Raw genomic sequence first — 24,325 nt, 5'->3', positions numbered from 1 at the left:
TCCTAGTCAATATTTTGATCTGTGTGTATTTAAATTATGTCTAATAACTTCTCTTTCTAAATGATCTTGTAAGTCTTGTAAGTATAGGACCATTTCAATTATGAATTTATTTCGTTCCGCTCGTTTAATATATTTTAAAATAAAGACAACCAGTCAACGTGCTTGAAGGAAATGACGTCATTGTCAAGGGAATTATGTAAACAGATGTGAAAGGAAACGTCTAGTCAACAAAATGATCATTTACGTGGAAAGCAAAGCGTTTCCAGTAAGTCTGTTTTATCATTTGAAAATTATAATGATTCTATCTTAAATATATTGCCATGTCACTGTCTCTTTCACCATAGTAATATTGAAACATTACCTGGTTAAAAATAAACATCACCTGTTAATGATGGCAGAATCCCGTTGTACGTCAACTCGTCCCTGAAAATAGCATACAACACCGAATAAGGAACGAGAGCGAAGCATGTTCTCCATAGATCGGATGTCTATGCTGCTTACTGAAAAGTCATGTAAAACATATCTCAGTTAAAACAAATGCTGTTCATATAATTACAGATGGCTCTCATAGTATTTTAGCATATTTGCATTATCTTCCCTAATGCACTGCATTTTATAGGTATTAGCATTATTATTAGGTATTATACGTCCCTGGTATTAGACACGACACAGATTTGCCATTAATAACAAATCTGTGAAGACACTCGAAGTATATGACTAAAATAAAAAGACTTTTTTTATCTCAGGATTTATTCCCATCCACAATATATACATACAACTTATTTTGTGCAATAGCTTAGGCTACACTAACTAATGCCCTCTACCACAGGAGAAGATCCGACGTGTGTAGTTCAAAGCTCCTTACTCAGGAAGGTAGTTCTGCCTAAACTGATTAATAACACATTTATGCTGTTTTGGTTGTATCCTTTAGCAAGACACTTTACCCTTGGATCATGGGCATGCATTGGGTCTCATGTATGTTGCTAAACGAAGAAACCATCAGCAACTTCAGGGGAGTAAGATTGTTTGTTTAAGCATATGATAGAATAACTGTGATGAATTGGCACTGTATAAAGTACAGTAGATTAACAAATCAGCATTATAATTGCCAATATCATGATATATGAGCCAAGTTTGTATAAAGCAGACATATGTGTGTATGTATACCTGTACTTTTATTATCCCCAGTGTTCAGTAGTCAAAGGAGATATAGGGATATTTACATATGTATGTTTATGAAGTTTTCCAAGATGTATGGTTCCATGTTGTTTGACAAAGTTTTACCTCCACAATTTAAATTTGATTGAAATAAAGATCATCATTAAACACTATGTTATGAAGACCTGACAGTGGCCAGTGACTTTTCAGCCAGTCAGTTGTCTCTTGAATAATCCTTTTCCACATTACATGTGTAACAGGAGTGGAAAAATGCATGGCCAGACTGGGGTTCGAACCTGGGGCCTTCCGAACTCTAGATGGATGCACTACCTTAACCCTAACTGGTCGCCGACAATCGACCCTGTCCTGTTCTGCTACATTCCTCCCTCCTTATTTTTAGTCTTTGACCCCAAAGACATCATATCTAACAATCCAGTTGTTCGTATCCCTTTGTTAAGCATTCACCTTCTGCCTGAAACAAGGTTTGGTCACTGCACCTAATATAATAGGAGCAGAAAAATTCACAGTCAGACCCGGGTTTGAACCGGAGACCTTCTGAACTGTGGAGGGATGCTCTACCTTCTGAGCTAACTGGTTGCCGATGATTGACCCGGTCCAGTTCCGCTACATATGCAAGTTGGAAAAAAAAGATGAAGTGATAGAATAGGTAATAGAAGCTGTGTTGAATATATATGAAGTATTACTTCATTTCTTTCAGAGGCACACATGTAGTTACAATATGTTAATCCACAGATAAAACACATTATCTAATAAATACACCCTTCCTGGTGTGATATGACTTGCAAGGAGTTTAGCCATCTTAGTATGGCTGAGATTCCTGACACTCGATTATTATCTATTTAATAATGACTAACCATGATGAGAACCAAAGAGAAACAGGCTCCGATAAGATTTTGCAGTCACCTTTTAATTGGTTGGTTGAAAGGTCATCTGAATTTGACCCCTTTATAGCCACCATCAGGTCTTCATAATGTAGTATATGATGGTGGCCTGTTGCCACAGGGTATTGAAAATTATATTTTAAAGATACTTTTGATTTATCTTTTTGTTTATCAAATTGATGAATTTGCAATGTCCATATACTGTACTTGGATGGTGTCCGGAATCAGTATAGTAATGGAGCATAATATCTGTTGATATTGTGAAAATCAGAAACATGTGGAAACAGCAACTTTTACAGTAGAAGAACGTTGATTTATTGTTGTTATTGATAACAATGAAAGTTTTCCTGCCTACTTTGTGGCTTGAACTAACAACCTTTTGCTCTTTCAAGGCAGCTATCCTGCCAATAGGTTTGTTTTTATTGTTGAATTAGGAAATTCTCACTTGTCAAGACTACAGTAAGGTGACTGGAACTGTATTTCAGCTCCTACAATACATTTGACATGTAAAATTGCTAACAAGTTATAAACAGAATATATTTATGCAAACTAATTGATAATGTTACAAACTCCTACAAAAGGAACTAGAAACTAATATTTATGATTCATTTATTTTTTACACAAGTTGAAAAACCTTTGTTCAGTCCTACAGAGAAATCTAAAGACAGGGAAAAACAAATTTGTTTGTAGACTGTCAATATCCTGTTTTTCAGTGTAAGACGTTTCTAGCTGTAGTCAAGCCCTCAGACAAGATAGCCAGGATTCGAGCACATCTTCTACACATACTGTATGACATTGGCCGGGAAGACCTCCAGTTCAAACTTCGCTACAAAGGCCAGTACCTACGTGATGCATTCTTCATTGAGGATTATGATATTCCAGCAAATGCTGTCATTAAGATGTTGCCAGTTGCCAAGAGGAATGATGTAAGCAAATGATTAATTTTATAAGAAAGGTTTGAATGAGTATGTTATACACAACATTACGTACATAGTTATAGGGTCAAAGCATTATCATTGGTTTTCCAAGGATGAGCAGGTTGTAAATAATTAATGGCTTTGGCTACAGTAACCTAGGCATGGTTGTAAGCAATACATAGAACATTTCTTGTTTCTTGTAATTAAATGGGTCTCAGCCCCCTGGGAACAGAGAAGTGGGGCCAAATAGGGAAAATCTTTTAAGTTCTTTAAAATCTTTCTTGTTCCTTAGGAATTGCAGAATATTGTCCAAAATTGGTCTCAAGCATACTAGGCTGAGGGAAAATCAGTTTAGTATAAGTGGTGGGACTCGGTCCTATGGGGCCTGAGGGGTATGGGGTCAATAGGAAAATCTATCAATTTCTTTAAAGCTATCTTGTTCTTATATAGGAATGCCTGGATTCTGCTTCACTTTGGAGTGAGACATGCTTGGGAATAAGGGATCAGTTTTGTATGAACAGTGGGTTTCTGTCTATTGGAAGCAGAAGGCCAGGGCCAAATAGTGGACACAGAGCAAATTCTTTAAAATCTTTATTATGTTGGAACTGAAGACATTCTTCGTGAAGTGAACTTAGTTATTTACAAACAGCTGCATCTAATCCCCTTGTGGAGGAGGTATAGCCTATTAAGGGGAAATAGATACAAGTGTTTTAAATACTTTTCCCTTAATCAAAATGAATCAATTTCAGCAAACTAAATCAGATGAGTAATACAGGCCTTATGGGACTCTTGTTTAAATGTGAAATAAGTATATTATAAAATTATGACACACAACAAAGTATTTCTTTTACTACAGACAATGCTGGATATCCGATCAATTGCTAGTACCATGACGGTCAGTGTGGATGCCGTGGCCACCCAGGGACTACAGGATGTAAAAGTGGAACTGTTTCGGGAGATCAAAGAGTTCATTAGACGGGAAAAGATGATTAGAGCTTTTGATGTAGGTTAAGAAAAATTGATATTCCCTTTAACAGTTCTCTGATCTATTACATTGGTTCTCACATTCATAACTGAAGTTCTCACACCCATTTTAGCAATTTAAAATTTATTTCATAAAATTACTTAATTCTCACTCCTATTCATTGCAGTTTGTGAAAACTGCACTCATCATCACACTCCATAAAACTTTTCTCACATCCCATACAGTTGTTCTCATACTCATTTCATCAGTTCTTACACTCAAAATAGCAGATCTAAGACTCATTATATCAGTTCTTACTTTCATTACAGTAGTTCTCACATTCATTACAGCAGTCCTCACATTCATTAAAGCAGTTCTCACCTTCATTATAGCAGATCTAAGACTCATTACAGCAGTTCTCACATTCATTACAGCAGTTCTCACATTCATTATAGCAGATCTAAGACTCATTACAGCAGTTCTCACATTCATTATAGCAGTTCTCACATTCATTACAGCATTTATCACATTCATTACAGCAGTTCTCACATTCATTATAGCAGTTCTCACATTCATTACAGCAGTTCTCACATTCATTTCAGCAGTTCTCACATCCATTACAGCAGTTTTCACACTCATTACAGCAGTTCTCACATTCATTACAGCAGTTCTCATATTCATTACAGCAGTTCTCACACTCATTACAGCAGTTCTCATATTCATTACAGCAGTTCTCACATTCATTACAGCAGTTCTCATATTCATTACAGCAGTTCTCACATACATTTCAGCAGTTCTCACATTCATTACAGCAGTTCTCACATTCATTACAGCAGTTCTCACATTCATTATAGCAGTTCTCACATTCATTACAGCATTTCTCACATTCATTACAGCAGTTCTCACATTCATTATAGCAGTTCTCACATTCACTACAGCAGTTCTCACATTCATTTCAGCAGTTCTCACATTCATTACAGCAGTTCTCACACTCATTACAGCAGTTCTCATATTCATTACAGTAGTTCTCACATTCATTATAGCAGTCCTCACATTCATTAAAGCAGTTCTCACCTTCATTATAGCAGATCTAAGACTCATTACAGCAGTTCTCACATTCATTACAGTAGTTCTCACATTCATTATAGCAGTCCTCACATTCATTACAGCAGTTCTCACATTCATTACAGCAGTTCTCACATTCATTTCAGCAGTTCTCACATTCATTACAGCAGTTCTCACATTCATTACAGCAGTTCTTATAGCAGTTCTCACATTCATTACAGCAGGTCTCACATTCATTACAGCAGTTCTCACATTCATTTCAGCAGTTCTCACATTCATTACAGCAGTTCTCACATTCATTTCAGCAGTTCTCACACTCATTACAGCAGTTCTCATATTCATTATAGCAGTTCTCACATTCATTATAGCAGCAGTTCTCACATTCATTATAGCACATTCATTATAGCTTTCTCACATTCATTATAGCAGTTCTCACATTCATTACAGCATTTATCATTACAGCAGTTCTCACATTCATTATAGCAGTTCTCACATTCATTACAGCAGTTCTCACATTCATTACAGCAGTTCTCACATTCATTTCAGCAGTTCTCACATTCATTACAGCAGTTTTAACATTTATAGCAGTTCTCACATTCATTGCAGCAGTTCACATTCATTTCAGCAGTTGTCACATTCATTATAGCAGTTCTCACATTCAATACAGCAGTTCTCACATTCATTATAGCAGTTCTCACATTCATTATAGCAGTTCTCACATTCATTTCAGCAGTTCTCACATTCATTTCAGCAGTTCTCACATTCATTACAGCAGTTCTCACATTCATTATAGCAGATCTAAGACTCATTACAGCAGTTCTCACATTCATTATAGCAGTTCTCACATTCACTACAGCAGTTCTCACATTCATTTCAGCAGTTCTCACATCCATTACAGCAGTTTTCACACTCATTACAGCAGTTCTCACACTCATTACAGCAGTTCTCATATTCATTACAGTAGTTCAGTTCTTCATTAAAGCATTCATTTCACAGATCAGTTCTTCTCACATTCATTACAGTAGTTCTCACATTCATTATAGCAGTCCTCACATTCATTATAGCAGTTCTCACATTAATTACAGCAGTTCTCACACTCATTACAGCAGTTCTCATATTCATTACAGCAGTTCTCACATACATTTCAGCAGTTCTCACATTCATTACAGCAGTTCTCACATTCATTATAGCAGTTCTCACATTCATTACAGCAGTTCTCTTATTCATTATAGCAGATCTAAGACTCATTACAGCAGTTCTCACATTCATTACAGCAGGTCTCACATTCATTACAGCAGTTCTCACATTCATTTCAGCAGTTCTCACATTCATTTCAGCAGTTCTCACATTCATTTCAGCAGTTCTCACACTCATTACAGCAGTTCTCATATTCATTATAGCTGTTCTCACATTCATTATAGCAGTTCTCATATTCATTATAGCTGTTCTAAGACTCATTGTAGCAGTTCTCACATTCATTATAACAGTTGTCACATTCATTATAGCTGTTCTCACATTCATTATAGCAGTTCTCACATTCATTACATCACTTCTCACATTCATTACAGCAGTTCTCACATTCATTACAGCAGTTCTCACATTCATTATAGCAGTTCTCACATTCATTACAGCAGTTCTCACATCCATTACAGCAGTTCTCACATCCATTACAGCAGTTCTCACATTCATTACAGCAGTTTTAACATTCATTATAGCAGTTCTCACATTCATTGCAGCAGTTCTCACATTCATTACAGCAGTTCTCACATTCATTATAGCAGTTCTCACATTCATTATAGCAGTTCTCACATTCAATACAGCAGTTCTCACATTCATTGCAGCAGTTCTCACATTCATTACAGCAGTTCTCACATTCATTATAGCAGTTCTCACATTCAATACAGCAGTTCTCACATTCATTATAGCAGTTCTCACATTCATTACAGCAGTTCTCACATTCATTATAGCAGTTCTCACATTCATTACAGCAGTTCTCACATTCATTACAGCAGTTCTCACATTCATTACAGCAGTTCTCACATTCATTATAGCAGTTCTCACATTCATTACAGCAGTTCTCACATTCATTACAGCAGTTCTCACATTCATTATAGCAGTTCTCACATTCATTACAGCAGTTCTCACATTCATTACAGCAGTTCTCACATTTATTATAGCAGTTCTCACATTCATTACAGCAGTTCTCACATTCATTAAAGCAGATCACATTCATTGTAGTAGATTGAAGACTAATTACAGGAGCACTAGTTCTCAAGCTTATTTACTGCAGTTAACGTACGTGTTACTGCTGTTCTCACATTTGCTGTCATAACAGATCTGAGTTTTATTAATAGCAGATATTTCCTTTTACTTCATTTTGTGATGGAATACTGTATGATAACATTTATTTACTCTGTGCGAGGAATATGTATTTGTTTCCAGTATTCAGTCTGATTTTGTAGAAATATACTTCTGATAGATAAAACTTAATATTTGCTTCTAACTTTCAAGCAGCTTATACCAGGGTTCTGCTAAATCATCAGTTATTTTCTGTTTGAATATCAACATAATAAGATATCAAAACAATTCAGTACTGCTTTCTCATATCTTCTCCTCTCTTTTATTTCTGTGATGTAATATTGCAGTTAAGAAATAATCATCTTTTGGAGTAAAGAGTCTTAAATTTTGTCTCATATTTATGTAATGATTGAATAATTGAAGTTTAATATTTACCTGTAAAGAATCATATGTTTACAACTGAATTATTTTTTTATTAGCCCACCGTCTATCTAATAGATGGTGGGTTATTCAAATCGCCCTGCGTCCGTGGTCCGTGGTCCGTCCGTACGTCCGTCCGTCAACAATTCTTGTTACCGCTATTTCTGGAAAAGTACTGGATGGATCTTTCTCAAATTTCATATACAGGTTCCCCTTGGTCCCTAGTTGTGCATTGTACCTTTTTTGAACTGATTCGCATTCAAGATGGCCGACAGGTGGCCATCTTGGATTTTGAATGTAAAAGTTTGTTACAGGTATTTCTTGGAAAGTACTGGATGGATCTTTCTCAAATTTCATATGCAGGTTCCCCTTGGTCCCTAGTTGTGCATTGTACCTTTTTTGAACTGATTCGAATTCAAGATGGCCGACAGGCAGCCATCTTGGATTTTGGAAGTAAAAGTTTGTTACTGCTATTTTTTGGAAAGTACTGGATGGATCTTTCTCAAATTTCATATGCAGTTTCCCCTTAGTCCCTAGTTGTGCATTGTACCTTTTTTGGACTGATTCGAATTCAAGATGGCAGACAGGTGGCCATCTTGGATTTTGAATGTAAAAGTTTGTTACTGCTATTTCTTGGAAAGTACTGGATGGATCTTTCTCAAATTTCATATGCAGGTTCCCTTTGGTTCCAAGTTGTGCATTGTACCATTTTGGACGGATCCGAAATCAAGATGGCTGACAGGCAGCCATCTTGGATTTTGAGAGTAAAATCTTGTTACTGCTATATCTGAGGAAGTACTGGATGGATCCTTCTGATATTTCATAGATATTGGTTTCCCTTGGTCCCTAGTTGTGCATTGTACCTTTTTTGACTGATTTGAAATCAAGGTGGCCCACAGGCAGCCATCTTGGATGTCGACAGTAATACAGCACAAGCATGTTGTCCATTATCCACCTGTAACTGACTGCTATCTAATAATACTTTGGATCTTTTTCAAATGATATTTGCTAATAGGTGCTTTATAAAAATATCTTGTGCCATCATTGAGTACATTCAATGAAGACCAGTTCATGAACATTTACAACACCTGTAACAAACAAACAAAAATAAACAAATCTTCAAGAACTGAAAACAGATCCTCAAATGGTGGGCGCCAAGATCCCTCTGGGATCTCTTGTAGTCTATAAAGTTTGTTTTGCTTTCAGTTTGATCTTTTTCATTTCAGTTAATCATCTATTTAATGTTTCTGGTGACCTGTTTGACCTTGTTGACAAATTACTGGTATGCATTTGGTTGGACTGCTGTCTTCTTTGCTTTTACTGTCATTTTTCGTCCATACTACAACAGACATGGGGGCTTCACTGGAAATTACACCCACTGGTATGTATGAGGTAGATGTATATGCATACATGCACAGCAGAAGTATATGAAAAAGAAGAATGCTGTAAACATACATGTACTTATTTTGGCTCAATCAAATTTTAGTGCAATATCAATTTTGAACAAATAAGTACAATAACAATTTTTTCATTTCACAATAATATAGATGACATAAAGAAACTGCAATAAGTGCATTCAGATTCTAGTGCTGAAATAAGATTACCCTAAAAGATCTATGTTTACAGCATATATATTATGACAGAAATGGAACTAAACGCTCTATAACAGAAAAAAACCCAGGGTCTCCATCTGGCTTTGATCATTATATTTGTTTGTGCTTTACTACCAAACAATTCAGCTATCCAGCAGACAGTGCTCAAATTTGACTAGATTGATGAATTATAAGGCCATTTATATGTCTATCTTTCCCGTAATAATCTTACACATTCACATGGTCAGTTTGATGTGTGGTTCATATTAATTAAGGAATACATATATAGGATTTTGATGGTTTTGTTTTGAAGGCGTTTCCTGTACTGTATATTCTATGTGGTTGGAGCTGTCGGTTTACTAGGAGCTTCCCTGTACTACACCTGTATTACCTGGATAGCCGTGGCAGTAAGTCTCTTAAAGAACATTCATTTCATATTACTACCAATAAAACTTTGTTAGAGAAAAAAATGTGATTACTAAAATGTATAATCTCACTTCCTTTATATCTCTGTCCTGATACAGTGATGTTCTATAACACTATGTCATTTTGGTAAATTGTCCTCAGGCCTGGGATCATGAGACAAGTTCAACTTCAGTTTTTGTGTAGCCAATCACACATAACCTTTCTTTTCATGAATAGTTATGTCAAAACTTAAGACAGTGATAGACTTACATGTGAGACCATTTTATTGTCCTGGGGCCTGGTGTCATTACTGAAACAGAAAGATTTTTAATAGAATATTTCTTTGTCATATTAAAGATATGTAAGACCATATATATGATAAGACAATGGTATAAACATGTAAGATATGTCACAATTTATTATTGTTATGTTTTTTTCTTTTAGGCCCATGGCTGCAAAGACTGGGTGTTTGTGGACGACTGTTCACACAAGAGTGTATTTACTGCGGTGCTTTTTTCTTCCCACTGTGTCATCCTTTTGGCATCCACCATTCTCATATCTCTTCTCTTTGTGAACTTCAGACTGGAGGTATAACCACTCATGTTTTATTTTTATGAATTTTAGGCTTAAGGTATATTCATACTCCAAATTTTGTCTTTGTGAAATGTAATCTTAAGGTATTATACCCTAAAATTTGTCTTTGTGAACTTCACACTTTAGTAATTATACCCTAAATTTTGTCTTTATGAACTGTAATATTAAGGTATTATACCCCAAATTTTGTCTTTGTGAGCTTTAACCTTAAGGTATTATACCCAGAAATTTGTTTTTGTGAACTTCAGGCTTAAGATATAATACCCAAAATTTTGTCTTAATGAACTTTAAACTTAGGGTATTATACCCCAAATTATATCTTTGTTACTTTTAACTTAAAGGTATTATACCAAATATTTTGTATTTGTGAACTTCAAACTTCAGGTATTATACCCCAAAATTACTTCTAAACCCCAAGCAGACACATCATAGAAGTACACCCAAGACAGACACATTATACATGTACACCCCAGACACATTACACATGAACACCCAAGACAGATACATTATACATGTACACCGCAGACAGACATATTATACATGTACACCCCGACAGACACATTATACATGTACACCCCAGACAGACACATTATACATGTACACCCCAGACAGACACATTATACATGTACACCCCAGACACATTATACATGTACACCCCAGACAGACACATTATACATGTTCACCCCAGACAGACACATTATACATGTACACCCCAGACAGACACATTATACATGTACACCCCAGACAATCACATTATACATGTACACCCCACACCCCAGACACACATTATACATGTACACCCCAGACAGACACATTATACATGTACACCCCAGACAGACACATTATACATGTACACCCCAGACAGACACATTATACATGTACACCCCAGACAGACACATTATACATGTACACCCCAGACACATTATACATGTACACCCCAGAAAGACACATTATACATGTACACCCCAGACAGACACATTATACATGTACACCCCAGACAGACACATTATACATGTACACCCCAGACAGACACATTATACATGTACACCCCAGACAGACACATTATACATGTACACCCCAGACAGACACATTATACATGTACACCCCAGACAGACACATTATACATGTACACCCCAGACATTATACACATTATACATGTACACCCCAGACAGACACATTATACATGTACACCCCAGACAGACACATTATACATGTACACCCCAGACAGACACATTATACATGTACACCCCATTATACATGTACACCCCAGACAGACACATTATACATGTACACCCCAGACAGACACATTATACATGTACACCCCAGACACATTATACATGTACACCCCAGACACATTATACATGTACACCCCAGACAGACACATTATACATGTACACCCCAGACAGACACATTATACATGTACACCCCAGACAGACACATTATACATGTACACATTATACATGTACACCCCAGACAGACACATTATACATGTACACCCCAGACAGACATATTATACATGTACACCCCAGACAGACACATTATACATGTACACCCCGACAAGTACATTATAGATGTACACCCCAGACAGACACATTATACATGTACACCCCAGACAGACACATTATACATGTACACCCCAGACAGACACATTATACATGTACACCCCAGACAGACACATTATACATGTACACCCTAGACACATTATACATGTACACCCTAGACGGACACATTATACATGTACACCCCAGACAGACAAATTATACATATACACCCCAGACAGACACATTATACATGTACACCCCAGACACATTATACATGTACACCCCAGACACATTATACATGTACACAGACAGACATTATACATGTACACAGACAGACACATTATACATGTACACCCCAGACAGACACATTATACATGTACACCCTAGACGGACACATTTTACATGTACACCCCAGACACATTATACATGTACACCCCAGACAGACACATTATACATGTACACCCCAGACAGACACATTATACATGTACACCCCAGACAGACACATTATACATGTACACCCCAGACAGACACATTATACATGTACACCCCAGACAGACACATTATACATGTACACCCCAGACAGACACATTATACATGTACACCCCAGACACATTATACATGTACACCCCAGACAGACACATTATACATGTACACCCCAGACAGACACATTATACATGTACACCCCAGACAGACACATTATACATGTACACCTCAGACAGACACATTATACATGTACACCCCAGACAGACACATTATACATGTACACCCCAGACAGACACATTATACATGTATATCCAAGACAGACACATTATACATGTACACCTCAGACACATTATACATGTACACCCCAGACAGACACATTATACATGTACACCCCAGACAGACACATTATACATGTACACCCCAGACAGACACATTATACATGTACACCCCAGACAGACACATTATACATGTACACCCCAGACAGACACATTATACATGTACACCCCAGACAGACACATTATACATGTACACCCCAGACAGACACATTATACATGTACACCCCAGACAGACACATTATACATGTACACCCCAGACAGACACATTATACATGTACATGTACACCCCAGACACATTATACATGTACACCCCAGACAGACACATTATACATGTACACCCCAGACAGACACATTATACATGTACACCCCAGACAGACACATTATACATGTACACCCCAGACAGACACATTATACATGTACACCCCAGACAGACACATTATACATGTACACCCCAGACAGACACATTATACATGTACACCCCAGACAGACACATTATACATTGTAAGATTCTAATATCTATATATTGTATTGTTACTTCATTCTTCTTGATTTAATCTAGTAAGAATTTCGGAAATATTAAATTTGTAATTGATGTGATTTTGTAAATTTGTAGATGAATTTGCATTATACCATTATGGGATTGGTGTTTTACAGAAAGGAGATTACATAGAGAAGTTTCTGGTCCAGGAAAGAGACATTGAACTTGTTATGAAGTCTGCTCGCAGCTCAAAGTAGGTAAAATTTATTATTGATAAGATCTGTACATGTATAAAATTAGTAGTCATGATAAAAGCTGTATATATGAAACTGTTACAAAACGGAATTCAAGCATAGAAATGAATGCAGTAGATATCATTATGATACATTGATCATGTTAACTACTTTAACATATGTCATTTTAGCCATTAGAAAGGCTGTTGATATCATTATGATACATAGATCATATTAATTACTATAATATATGTCATTTTAGCCATTAGAAAGGCTGTTGATATCATTATGATACATTGATCATGTTAATTACTATAATATATGTCATTTTAGCCATTAGAAAGGCTGTTGATATCATTATGATACATAGATCATGTTAACTACTATAATATATGTGATTTTAGCCAATAGAAAGGCTGTTGCTATTCATCTGTAGATAAACAATACATATTTCACTCACACAAATAATCTTGGTATGATATATTTGACTAGGGTAAAGGAGAAGAGGACAGCTGCCTATGAGCTGGCCTGTATGGCAGCATCTGGTGATGACAACAAGTTCCGTATAGTAGCAGAGGGAGGGTGAGTGTAATTATACAGTGACAAGTTGTGTATAGTAGTGGAGGGAGAGTGTAATTATACAGTGACAAGTTCTGTATAGTAGTGAAAGGTGAGTGTAATTATACAGTGACAAGTTCTGTATAGTAGCAGATGGAGGGTGAGTGTAATTATACAGTGACAAGTTCTGTATAGTAGCAGAGGGAGGGAGAGTGTAATTATACAGTGACAAGTTCTGTATAGTAGTGAAAGGTGAGTGTAATTATACAGTGACAAGTTCTGTATAGTAGCAGAGGGAGGGAGAGTGTAATTATACAGTGACAAGTTCTGTATAGTAGTGAAAGGTGAGTGTAATTATACAGTGACAAGTTCTGTATAGTAGCAGATGGAGGGTGAGTGTAATTATACAGTAACAAGTTCTGTATAGTAGTGGAGGGAGAGTGTAATTATACAGTGACAAGTTCTGTATAGTAGTGGAGGGTGAGTGTAATTATACAATGACAAGTTCTGTATAGTAGCAGAGGGAGGGAGAGTGTGATTATACAGTGACAAGTTCTGTATAGTAGTGAAAGGTGAGTGTACAGTGACAAGTTCTGTATAGTAGCAGATGGAGGGTGAGTGTAATTATACAGTAACAAGTTCTGTATAGTAGTGGAGGGTGAGTGTAATTATACAGTGACAAGTTCTGTATAGTAGTGAAAGGTGAGTGTAATTATACAGTGACAAGTTCTGTATAGTAGCAGATGGAGGGTGAGTGTAATTATACAGTGACAAGTTCTGTATAGTAGTGGAGGGAGGGTGAGTATAATTATACAGTGACAAATTCTGTATAGTAGTGGAGGGTGAGTGTAATTATACAATGACAAGTTCTGTATAGTAGCAGAGGGAGGGAGAGTGTAATTATACAGTGACAAGTTCTGTATAGTAGCAGAGGGAGGGAGAGTGTAATTATACAGTGACAAGTTCTGTATAGTAGCCGAGGGAGGGAGAGTATAATTATACAGTGACAAGTTCTGTATAGTAGTAGAGGGAGAGTGTAATTATACAGTGACAAGTTCTGTATAGTAGCAGAGGGAGGGAGAGTGTAATTATACAGTGACATGTTCTGTATAGTAGTAGAGGGAGAGTGTAATTATACAATGACAAGTTGTGTATAGTAGTGGAGGGTGAGTGTAATTATACAGTGACAAGTTCTGTATAGTAGCAGAGGGAGGGAGAGTGTAATTATACAGTGACAAGTTCTGTATAGTAATGGAGGGAGAGTGTAATTATACAGTGACAAGTTCTGTATAGTAGTAGAGGGAGAGTGTAATTATACAGTGACAAGTTCTGTATAGTAGCAGAGGGAGAGTGTAATTATACAGTGACAAGTTCTGTATAGTAGCAGAGGAAGGGAGAGTGTAATTATACAGTGACAAGTTCTGTATAGTAGTAGAGGGAGAGTGTAATTATACAATGACAAGTTGTGTATAGTAGTAGAGGGAGAGTGTAATTATACAGTGACAAGTTCTGTATAGTAGTGGAGGGTGAGTGTAATTATACAGTGACAAGTTCTGTATAGTAGTGGAGGGAGGGTGAGTGTAATTATACAGTGACAAGTTCTGTATAGTAGTGGAGGGAGGGTGAGTGTAATTATACAGTGACAAGTTCTGTATAGTAGTGGAGGGAGGGTGAGTGTAATTATACAGTGACAAGTTCTGTATAGTAGTGGAGGGTGAGTGTAATTATACAGTGACAAGTTCTGTATAGTAGTAGAGGGAGAGTGTAATTATACAGTGACAAGTTCTGTATAGTAGTGGAGGGAGGGAGAGTGTAATTATACAGTGACAAGTTCTGTATAGTAGTGGAGGGTGAGTGTAATTATACAGTGACAAGTTCTGTATAGTAGTGAAGGGTGAGTGTAATTATACTGTGACAAGGTCTGTATAGTAGTGGAGGGAGGGTGAGTATAATTATTCAGTGACAAGTTCTGTATAGTAGTGGAGGGTGAGTGTAATTATACAATGACAAGTTCTGTATAGTAGTGGAGGGAGAGTGTAATTATACAGTGACAAGTTCTGTATAGTAGTGGAGGGTGAGTGTAATTATACAGTGACAAGTTCTGTATAGTAGTGAAGGGTGAGTGTAATTATACTGTGACAAGTTCTGTATAGTAGCAGATGGAGGGTGAGTGTAATTATACAGTGACAAGTTCTGTATAGTAGTGGAGGGAGGGTGAGTATAATTATACAGTGACAAATTCTGTATAGTAGTGGAGGGTGAGTGTAATTATACAATGACAAGTTCTGTATAGTAGCAGAGGGAGGGAGAGTGTAATTATACAGTGACAAGTTCTGTATAGTAGCAGAGGGAGGGAGAGTGTAATTATACAGTGACAAGTTCTGTATAGTAGCAGAGGGAGGGAGAGTGTAATTATACAGTGACAAGTTCTGTATAGTAGCAGAGGGAGGGTGAGTGTAATTATACAGTGACAAGTTGTGTATAGTAATGGAGGGTGAGTGTAATTATACAGTGACAAGTTCTGTATAGTAGTGGAGGGTGAGTGTAATTATACAGTGACAAGTTCTGTATAGTAGTGGAGGGTGAGTGTAATTATACAGTGACAAGTTCTGTATAGTAGTGGAGGGAGAGTGTAATTATACAGTGACAAGTTCTGTATAGTAGTAGAGGGTGAGTGTAATTAAATAGTGACAAGTTCTGTATTGTATTGGAGGGATTGTAAGTTTGAGGAAGGGATAAATATTTTACTTTTTGTCATCAGCCTAAAAGACTGATGTAAAAACATGAAAATAGAATATGTATTTGAAAACAATTTCAGAGGAAAACATTATCCCTCTCATGATTTCAAAAGGAATAAAACTCATTCTTTTTGTTTTGAACTTTTGGTAGAAAGGTGATATCATTGAGAGAAAATCTCTGAGCAACAGTTACAGAGATTCAACATTTTACAATGATCTTTGACATGAGTAAGAGTATGAGTGAGTTGTCAGATGTAATCATAAGAAATCATCTATTATATAACGAAAGGATATTATTGAGAAAGACATCTATACATTGTACAATGTAGAGGTATCACCTTATATTGTGCCTGGGAACCCATCTCTAGCAACAAATATCTGTGTTTAATATTGCTCACAAGCTTACTAACCCACAATTATACCATGTTAAAGGCTGAAAGGTCAAAGGTCTCAATTTACATTTCTTTAAATAGAATGATTATGTACATCATATATAGTATATCAGTACAGGTAACACAAAGATTTGTCATTTATACCTGGGAAGATATCAATGTAAACCTCTAATCAATATTTGTTATGATCTCTTGTCATTGTCGCCAGTTTGGATGTGCTGATGGCCATGGCACACTGTGATGATGATGCAACACAGGAACATGCTGTGGAGGCCATAGGGGAGCTCCTCACCATACAGTCAATACAGGTAATTATAACATAGGGGAACTCCTCACCATACAGTCAATACAGGTAATTATAACATAGGGGATCTCCTCACCATACAGTCAATACAGGTAATTATAACATAGGGGATCTCCTCACCATACGGTCAATACAGGTAATTATAACATAGGGAACTCCTCACCATACAGTCAATACAGGTAATTATAGGGGAACTCCTCACCATACAGACAATACAGGTTATGATAGGGGAACTCCTCACCATACAGTCAATACAGGTAATTATAACATAGGGGAACTCCTCACCATACAGTCAATACAGGTAATTATAGGGGAGCTCCTCACCATACAGTCAATACAGGTAATTATAGGGGAACTCCTCACCATACAGTCAATACAGGTAATTATAGGGGAACTCCTCACCATACAGACAATACAGGTAATTATAACATAGGGGAACTCCTCACCATACAGTCAATACAGGTTATGATAGGGGAACTCCTCACCATACAGTCAATACAGGTAATTATAGGGGAACTCCTCACCATACAGTCAATACAGGTAATTATAGGGGAACTCCTCACCATACAGTCAATACAGGTAATTATAGGGGAACTCCTCACCATACAGTCAATACAGGTAATTATAACATAGGGGAACTCCTCACCATACAGACAATACAGGTAATTTTAGGGGAGCGCCTCACCATACAGTCAATACAGGTAATTATACCTTGTACTACTCTGTTGTACTCATTATATCTGATATAAGTTGATGTTTGGGATTTATTACTCAGCTAACTCTGAACATATTGAGTGTTTTGTATTCTGTAATAGCCCAGACATTGTTGATTTGTACAGGACAACTTTGTGGACATGAATGGGGTGCAGACATTGACATCGTTACTTCATTCAGAGAATTCACGCATCATGCAGGAGGCCACTGTGAATCTGTACACAATTGTCTCTGAGTCAGAGGAAAATAAGAGTTCTGTTGTAGCAGATCATGGGTATGTAAAAAAGTTAGTGTGGAAGGATTTGTCTTTTGTCCCAGGAACAGTTAGCTTTAGTGTAGTTTGGAAGGATCTCTTTTGTCCCAGGAACAGTTAGCTTTAGTGTAGTGTGGAAGGATATCTTTTGTCCCAGGAACACTTATCTTTAGTGTAGTGTGGAAGGATCTCTTTTGTCCCAGGAACAGTTATTGTCCCAGAAACAGTTAGCTTTAGTGTAGTGTGGAAGGATCCCAGAACACTTAGCTTTAGCAGTTAGCTTTAGTGGTTATATCTTTTGTGGAAGGATCTCTTTTCCCAGGAACAGTCCCAGGAACACTTAGCTTTAGTGTAGTGTGGAAGGATCTCTTTTGTCCGAGGAGCACTTAGCTTTAGTGTAGTGTGGAAGGATCTCTTTTGTCCCAGGAACACTTAGCTTTAGCGTAGTGTGGAAGGATCTCTTTTGTTCCAGGAACAGTTAGCTTTAGTGTAGTGTGAAAGGATCTCTTTTGTCCCATGAACACTTAGCTTTAGTGTAGTGTGGAAGGATCTCTTTTGTCCGAGGAGCACTTAGCTTTAGTGTAGTTTGGAAGGATCTCTTTTGTCCCAGGAACACTTAGCTTTAGTGTAGTGTGGAAGGATCTCTTTTGTCCCAGGAACACTTAGCTTTAGTGTAGTTTGGAAGGATCTCTTTTGTCCCAGGAACACTTAGCTTTAGTGTAGTGTGGAAGGATCTCTTTTGTCCCAGGAACACTTATCTTTAGTGTAGTGTGGAAGGATCTCTTTTGTCCCAGGAACACTTAGCTTTAGTGTAGTTTGGAAGGATCTCTTTTGTCCCATGAACACTTAGCTTTAGTGTAGTTTGGAAGGATCTCTTTTGTCCCAGGAACACTTAGCTTTAGTGTAGTTTGGAAGGATCTCTTTTGTCCCAGGAACACTTAGCTTTAGTGTAGTGTGGAAGGATCTCTTTTGTCCCAGGAACAGTTTACTGTAGGTGTTTATATACTCTACCTTATCATTGTAGAAACTGGTTGTTTAAAAATTATTTTTCTTAAGAAAGGAAAGAAAAGTATTGATCATGTGCTACAGTTTCAAACTGATTTGATTTGATTTAGACTAAATGCCTTGAGTTTATTTCTGTTGGACAAAAGCATATGTGTTGAAAAGCTAGACTACGTTTGTTGTAGTGTAACAGAGGTCATTTTTCATCTCAATGCCTCCGCTAGGAATCGAACCCGGGACCCCTGGCTTACTGGTCTGACGCTCAACCAATCGAGCTGAAGAGAAGTTCTCTCTAGCCGAGTGGTATATTGCGGCTAGTATTTTACCAGGGTTACAGTAGTATCAAAGTGTGGTTAAAGAAGATATGTACATGTATATAGAAAACCTTTCACACCTCACTTATGATGTATGACCTTGACCTTTGTAGATTAGATGACCTAGCTCATGCAGCATACCAGGGCACTATTTACTGCCAGAGAACAGTAGCAAGTATCTACCTAGAGCTTGCTTTTAATGCTGAGATCAGAGCACAGATGGCTTCTAGGAACATGCCAGGTAAATATAGATCATACCAGATACACATGTGTAGGACTCATCAGGAACAGACATATAGAACATACCAGATACTCATGTGTAGGACCCACCAGGAACAGACATATAGACCAGATACACATGTGTAGGACCCAACAAGAACAGACATATAGACCAGATACACATGTGTAGGACCCATCAGGAACAGACATATAGAACATACCAGATACACATGTGTAGGACCCACCAGGAACAGACATATAGAACATACCAGATACACATGTGTAGGACCCACCAGGAACAGACCTATAGAACATACCAGATACACATGTGTAGGACCCATCAGGAACAGACCTATAGAACATACCAGATACACATGTGTAGGACCCACCAGGAACAGACCTATAGACCAGATACACATGTGTAGGACCCACCAGGAACAGACCTATAGACCAGATACACATGTGTAGGACCCACCAGGAACAGACCTATAGAACATACCAGATACACATGTGTAGGACCCATCAGGAACAGACCTATAGAACATACCAGATACACATGTGTAGGACCCACCAGAAACAGACATATAGACCAGATACACATGTGTAGGACCCATCAGGAACAGACCTATAGAACATACCAGATACACATGTGTAGGACCCATCAGGAACAGACCTATAGAACATACCAGATACACATGTGTAGGACCCACCAGAAACAGACATATAGACCAGATACACATGTGTAGGACCCATCAGGAACAGACCTATAGAACATACCAGATACACATGTGTAGGACCCATCAGGAACAGACCTATAGAACATACCAGATACACATGTGTAGGACCCACCAGAAACAGACCTATAGAACATTGTTTTATTATAAAATGTGACATCATTTTGAAATGTTTAAATCAGCAATCAAAAGTTTAGAAGTACAAAGTGATTCTATCATTCACTTTAAGCAGGCTATTAAAATGTCAATTTGAGGTTGATTTGGTAGGTGAGTTAGTGACACTGCCATTGTTAATTAATATGAAATTGATCTGTTTTCAGCACAAGCCTTGGTGCACCTGTGTAACAGTACAGACCCAGAGACACTGCGCTATGCCCTTCAGACTTTTGAACTACTTGCTATAGAGAGCTCAGAGATGATATGTGCTCAGGTAGACTACTACAAAACTCTAATTAAATTCCTGTTCTGCTGAATATTTCTGACACCAGTATCTGATATTACAACAGATGACAACATGTTAGCTTTATGTTTTCAGGAGGAACTAATGGAGGTACTGCTAGACCTCCCCAATAAAACCTTGGATGAGAAACTTTATCTGCTGGCTGGCAAAATCCTCCTTTATTATGCTGAGAACAAGATGGTAAGCCCTCCTGTTTTCTGACAATAGGCCTGTGCATGTTTAGTTGAAAGCGTTTCTATACCAGTGTTACACTGATATACCCACTACTAACCATGGAATCTGACACAATGTTTTACGCCCTGGGCTTTTTGTACTATGGTACAGAGGATACAATATCACAAGCAAAACTGGCACCAGGCAAATTTTATTTTCACTGACTGAGCTAAATTTTCAAAATAAGATTTCTTTTTAAATGTTTGTAGATTTTGTGTTATAGATATCAGCCAGTCAATACATATTGTGGACCGTATTACTTCTGATTGTGTTGATATGAAAGGTACAAGATATACATTATCAGTACTTTCATCGTTGTATCAATCGTTGACTGGCTTTCTGAAGATTTAGTAATGCAATAAAGCAAATATCATTTTTTTAATTGAAGGATACATAGGTCTGAAATATATGGAGGGAATTTCCCCGTTTAATGAATCCTTGAATATATCTGAAGGCCAGATTAATGTCCAGGTATTCTAGTTTTGAGGTCTCGTTCTGAAAGTTCTGGTAATATGTAGTGTTGATACAATACATTTAAAAATTATCTAAAGTAACCAAAATGGATGATTTTAAAGAATATTGTATTTATTTGTTTTACGTGTATTGAAAACCAAAATTACTAATGTAGGGAGGAATACTATCTATATCGAAGCTATATTCTCTGAACAAACTGTCTCAGCCTACATCCTTACACATCAAAACAATAACTTGTTTTCTCCTAGACATGTGAGATGCTTGTGAACCACCCCAGTATCAGGGATGCCCTTGGGATGTTTGCCCGATCTCACGACACTATTCTACAGAAGGTTGTCACCAAGGTCATCTTCTGCATGATGGACACCAAGGAAATGAAGTCAGTATTCCTCATGTCATACAAACTGTAGCTTTTCAAGGACCTTGTTATAAGAATGCATATTTGGAAAAGTTAAAAATGTATTATTCTGATCCTGAAAGGAAAATAAAACTTTTTTTGTATGAATGTGACAAAATTTTCACCAGAATGCAGTATATCATACAAGTTTGAACCATTTAAAGGTGTCACATGACATTGTGTGTATTTGAGTTCTCCAATGAGTAACACTAAGGTGTCACATGATCTGTTTGTATTTGAGTTCTCCAATGAGTAACACTAAGGTGTCACATGATCTATGTGTATTTGAGTTCTCCAATGAGTAACACTAAGGTTTCACATGATCTATGTGTATTTGAGTTCTCCAATGAGTAACACTAAGGTTTCACATGATCTATGTGTATTTGAGTTCTCCAATGAGTAACACTAAGGTGTCACATGATCTATGTGTATTTGAGTTCTCCAATGAGTAACACTAAGGTTTCACATGATCTGTTTGTATTTGAGTTCTCCAATGAGTAACACTAAGGTGTCACATGATCTGTTTGTATTTGAGTTCTCCAATGAGTAACACTAAGGTGTCACATGATCTGTTTGTATTTGAGTTCTCCAATGAGTAACACAAATATAATATACTGATGTGATATTCTCGGATTATTTTGAAAACAGGTTAAAGGCCAGGGAACAGCAGTTACGTCGCGTTTTAGAATACATCCGTGACAACTCACTGGACCGTGAAGCATGGGATATGGCAGATCAAGGTAAAAACAATACAAGTGGTTATATAACCCTCTTAGTTTTATCAAATTATTCTGCAGAGATATATATACTTCTATCACAATCCATATCCTGATAGATAAATAAGGGGACAGGTAATGTGGTTCTTTTCCATCATTCTTTATAATGTGGTTAAATAGTTTATTTGAATTTGTTCTTCTTAAGAACACAAATAGACAACACGGAATACTATGTGCTACGGTATGTAATTGTAAGAACTATCTGGTATAGTACAGCCTATTAACAGTTAGTAATCCTTGTCTGTTAAGGAATACAAGCCATGGAGTCTGATGAGGGTAACCTGCCAACTTTACCTATGTTGAGTACTCTTGAGAAACTCAACAAGATGGGCGGTGAAAAACAGACATTTGGATCAAAGACTTCCTTGGGATCAGATGAAAAACCAGAGGCAAGCAACTCCAGCAATACATCTGACTAAGATGTAAAAGATTTGAAAATGGAGGACAATTGACAACTGGGACCAGAATATAATAAAAAAACAGGAAGCAACCACAGGGACGTGTAACAATACATTGTCTCCTGGGGATATAACTGTAAAAGATGTGGTGAAAATTGTTTATAAATGTACTCTGTAGAATTTTCATTTACGTTAATTTAAGTATATAATAATCATTGTGATTTTGCAGAATTTTACTCTATTCTTGAATTTAAGTAATTATTTTACTTTAAAAATTTATTAGATTTGAAAATTTTAATCAAACCTGTGTCCTTTTTTTCACTAGTTGTGATAGATCTTCTATTCTCTATACAAACCAACCTGGAGAAAAAGGATCTTGTTTCTCATGAACTTAAATCTTATGTGATCATGATCTTAAAAGACATTTGGTTGTTTAATTTGACTAGACTTTGGTGATTTGAAATGACTCTGTATGATGTGTATCATATCACACAAAACTTTATCAAACAATATGTCTACCTGCTTATAAACTTACAAAGTGTATTTTCATATTTTTAGATATTAAGGCCTCATTTCTCCACATTTGTTTGTGAATTTGAACTTTTAGAAAAAACAAACAGTTTTTTAAACTAAGCAGGATAAGTGGTGATCTCTAGGAAAACTTAACATTATTAATATGAAGTAGGAATGCCTTAATATTTATGAATTGTAGGGTCTCTGTGTTTACGTGTAGATATTGGTAGATTAATTCATATGACACTGACTATTAATTTGTTTTTTCACATAATGATTTTATTTTCAATTTTGCTTTTAATCCTTATGTTGTCAATAGTCAGATTACATGTCCTTGTGATACCGTTGACTACAGGACACATTTTACTGTGTATTTATCTATCCTTCCGTCCAAATCCTGATGTATTGTTTTTTTTGTACCTGTTAAACCGGAATATCTTGTGAACACCCAAGGAAAAGTAGGATTTTTTTAAAAGATGTT

General features: G+C 36.8%; 1 protein-coding gene across 1 annotated transcript; it reads left to right on the top strand.

Annotated features, from left to right (window-relative positions):
• Nucleotides 1–225: 225 nt before the first annotated feature.
• LOC132546982 (uncharacterized) lies at nt 226–23,474 on the top strand. The gene is made up of 16 exons (XM_060210718.1): nt 226–265; nt 2,774–2,986; nt 3,834–3,980; nt 8,951–9,105; nt 9,630–9,723; nt 10,166–10,309; nt 13,329–13,405; nt 13,878–13,967; nt 17,282–17,381; nt 18,217–18,365; nt 19,774–19,901; nt 20,934–21,043; nt 21,149–21,253; nt 22,009–22,139; nt 22,806–22,897; nt 23,183–23,474. The coding sequence occupies exons 1-16, from the start codon at nt 233–235 to the stop codon at nt 23,350–23,352; spliced, it is 1,938 nt and encodes a 645-aa protein (XP_060066701.1). The 5' UTR covers nt 226–232; the 3' UTR covers nt 23,353–23,474.
• Nucleotides 23,475–24,325: the final 851 nt, after the last annotated feature.

This window comes from Ylistrum balloti, unplaced genomic scaffold (assembly GCF_031769215.1).
Source record: "Ylistrum balloti isolate Yb309-2 unplaced genomic scaffold, AGI_CSIRO_Ybal_v1 Utg369926, whole genome shotgun sequence".
NCBI classification, from domain to species: Eukaryota; Metazoa; Mollusca; class Bivalvia; order Pectinida; family Pectinidae; genus Ylistrum; species Ylistrum balloti.
The sequence above is the reverse complement of the archived record's forward strand: the minus strand, read 5'-3'. Positions and strand labels throughout refer to the sequence as shown.

What these genes read in the sequence shown, in the direction of transcription:
- LOC132546982 (XM_060210718.1), top strand. Translation starts at nt 233, where the DNA reads ATGATCATTTACGTGGAAAGCAAAGCGTTTCCA. An exon ending in ACTGGAAATTACACCCACTG is followed by an intron (nt 9,106 to 9,629) that starts GTATGTATGAGG and finishes TTTGTTTTGAAG; the next exon opens with GCGTTTCCTGTACTGTATAT. An exon ending in AAGTCTGCTCGCAGCTCAAA is followed by an intron (nt 13,406 to 13,877) that starts GTAGGTAAAATT and finishes ATATTTGACTAG; the next exon opens with GGTAAAGGAGAAGAGGACAG.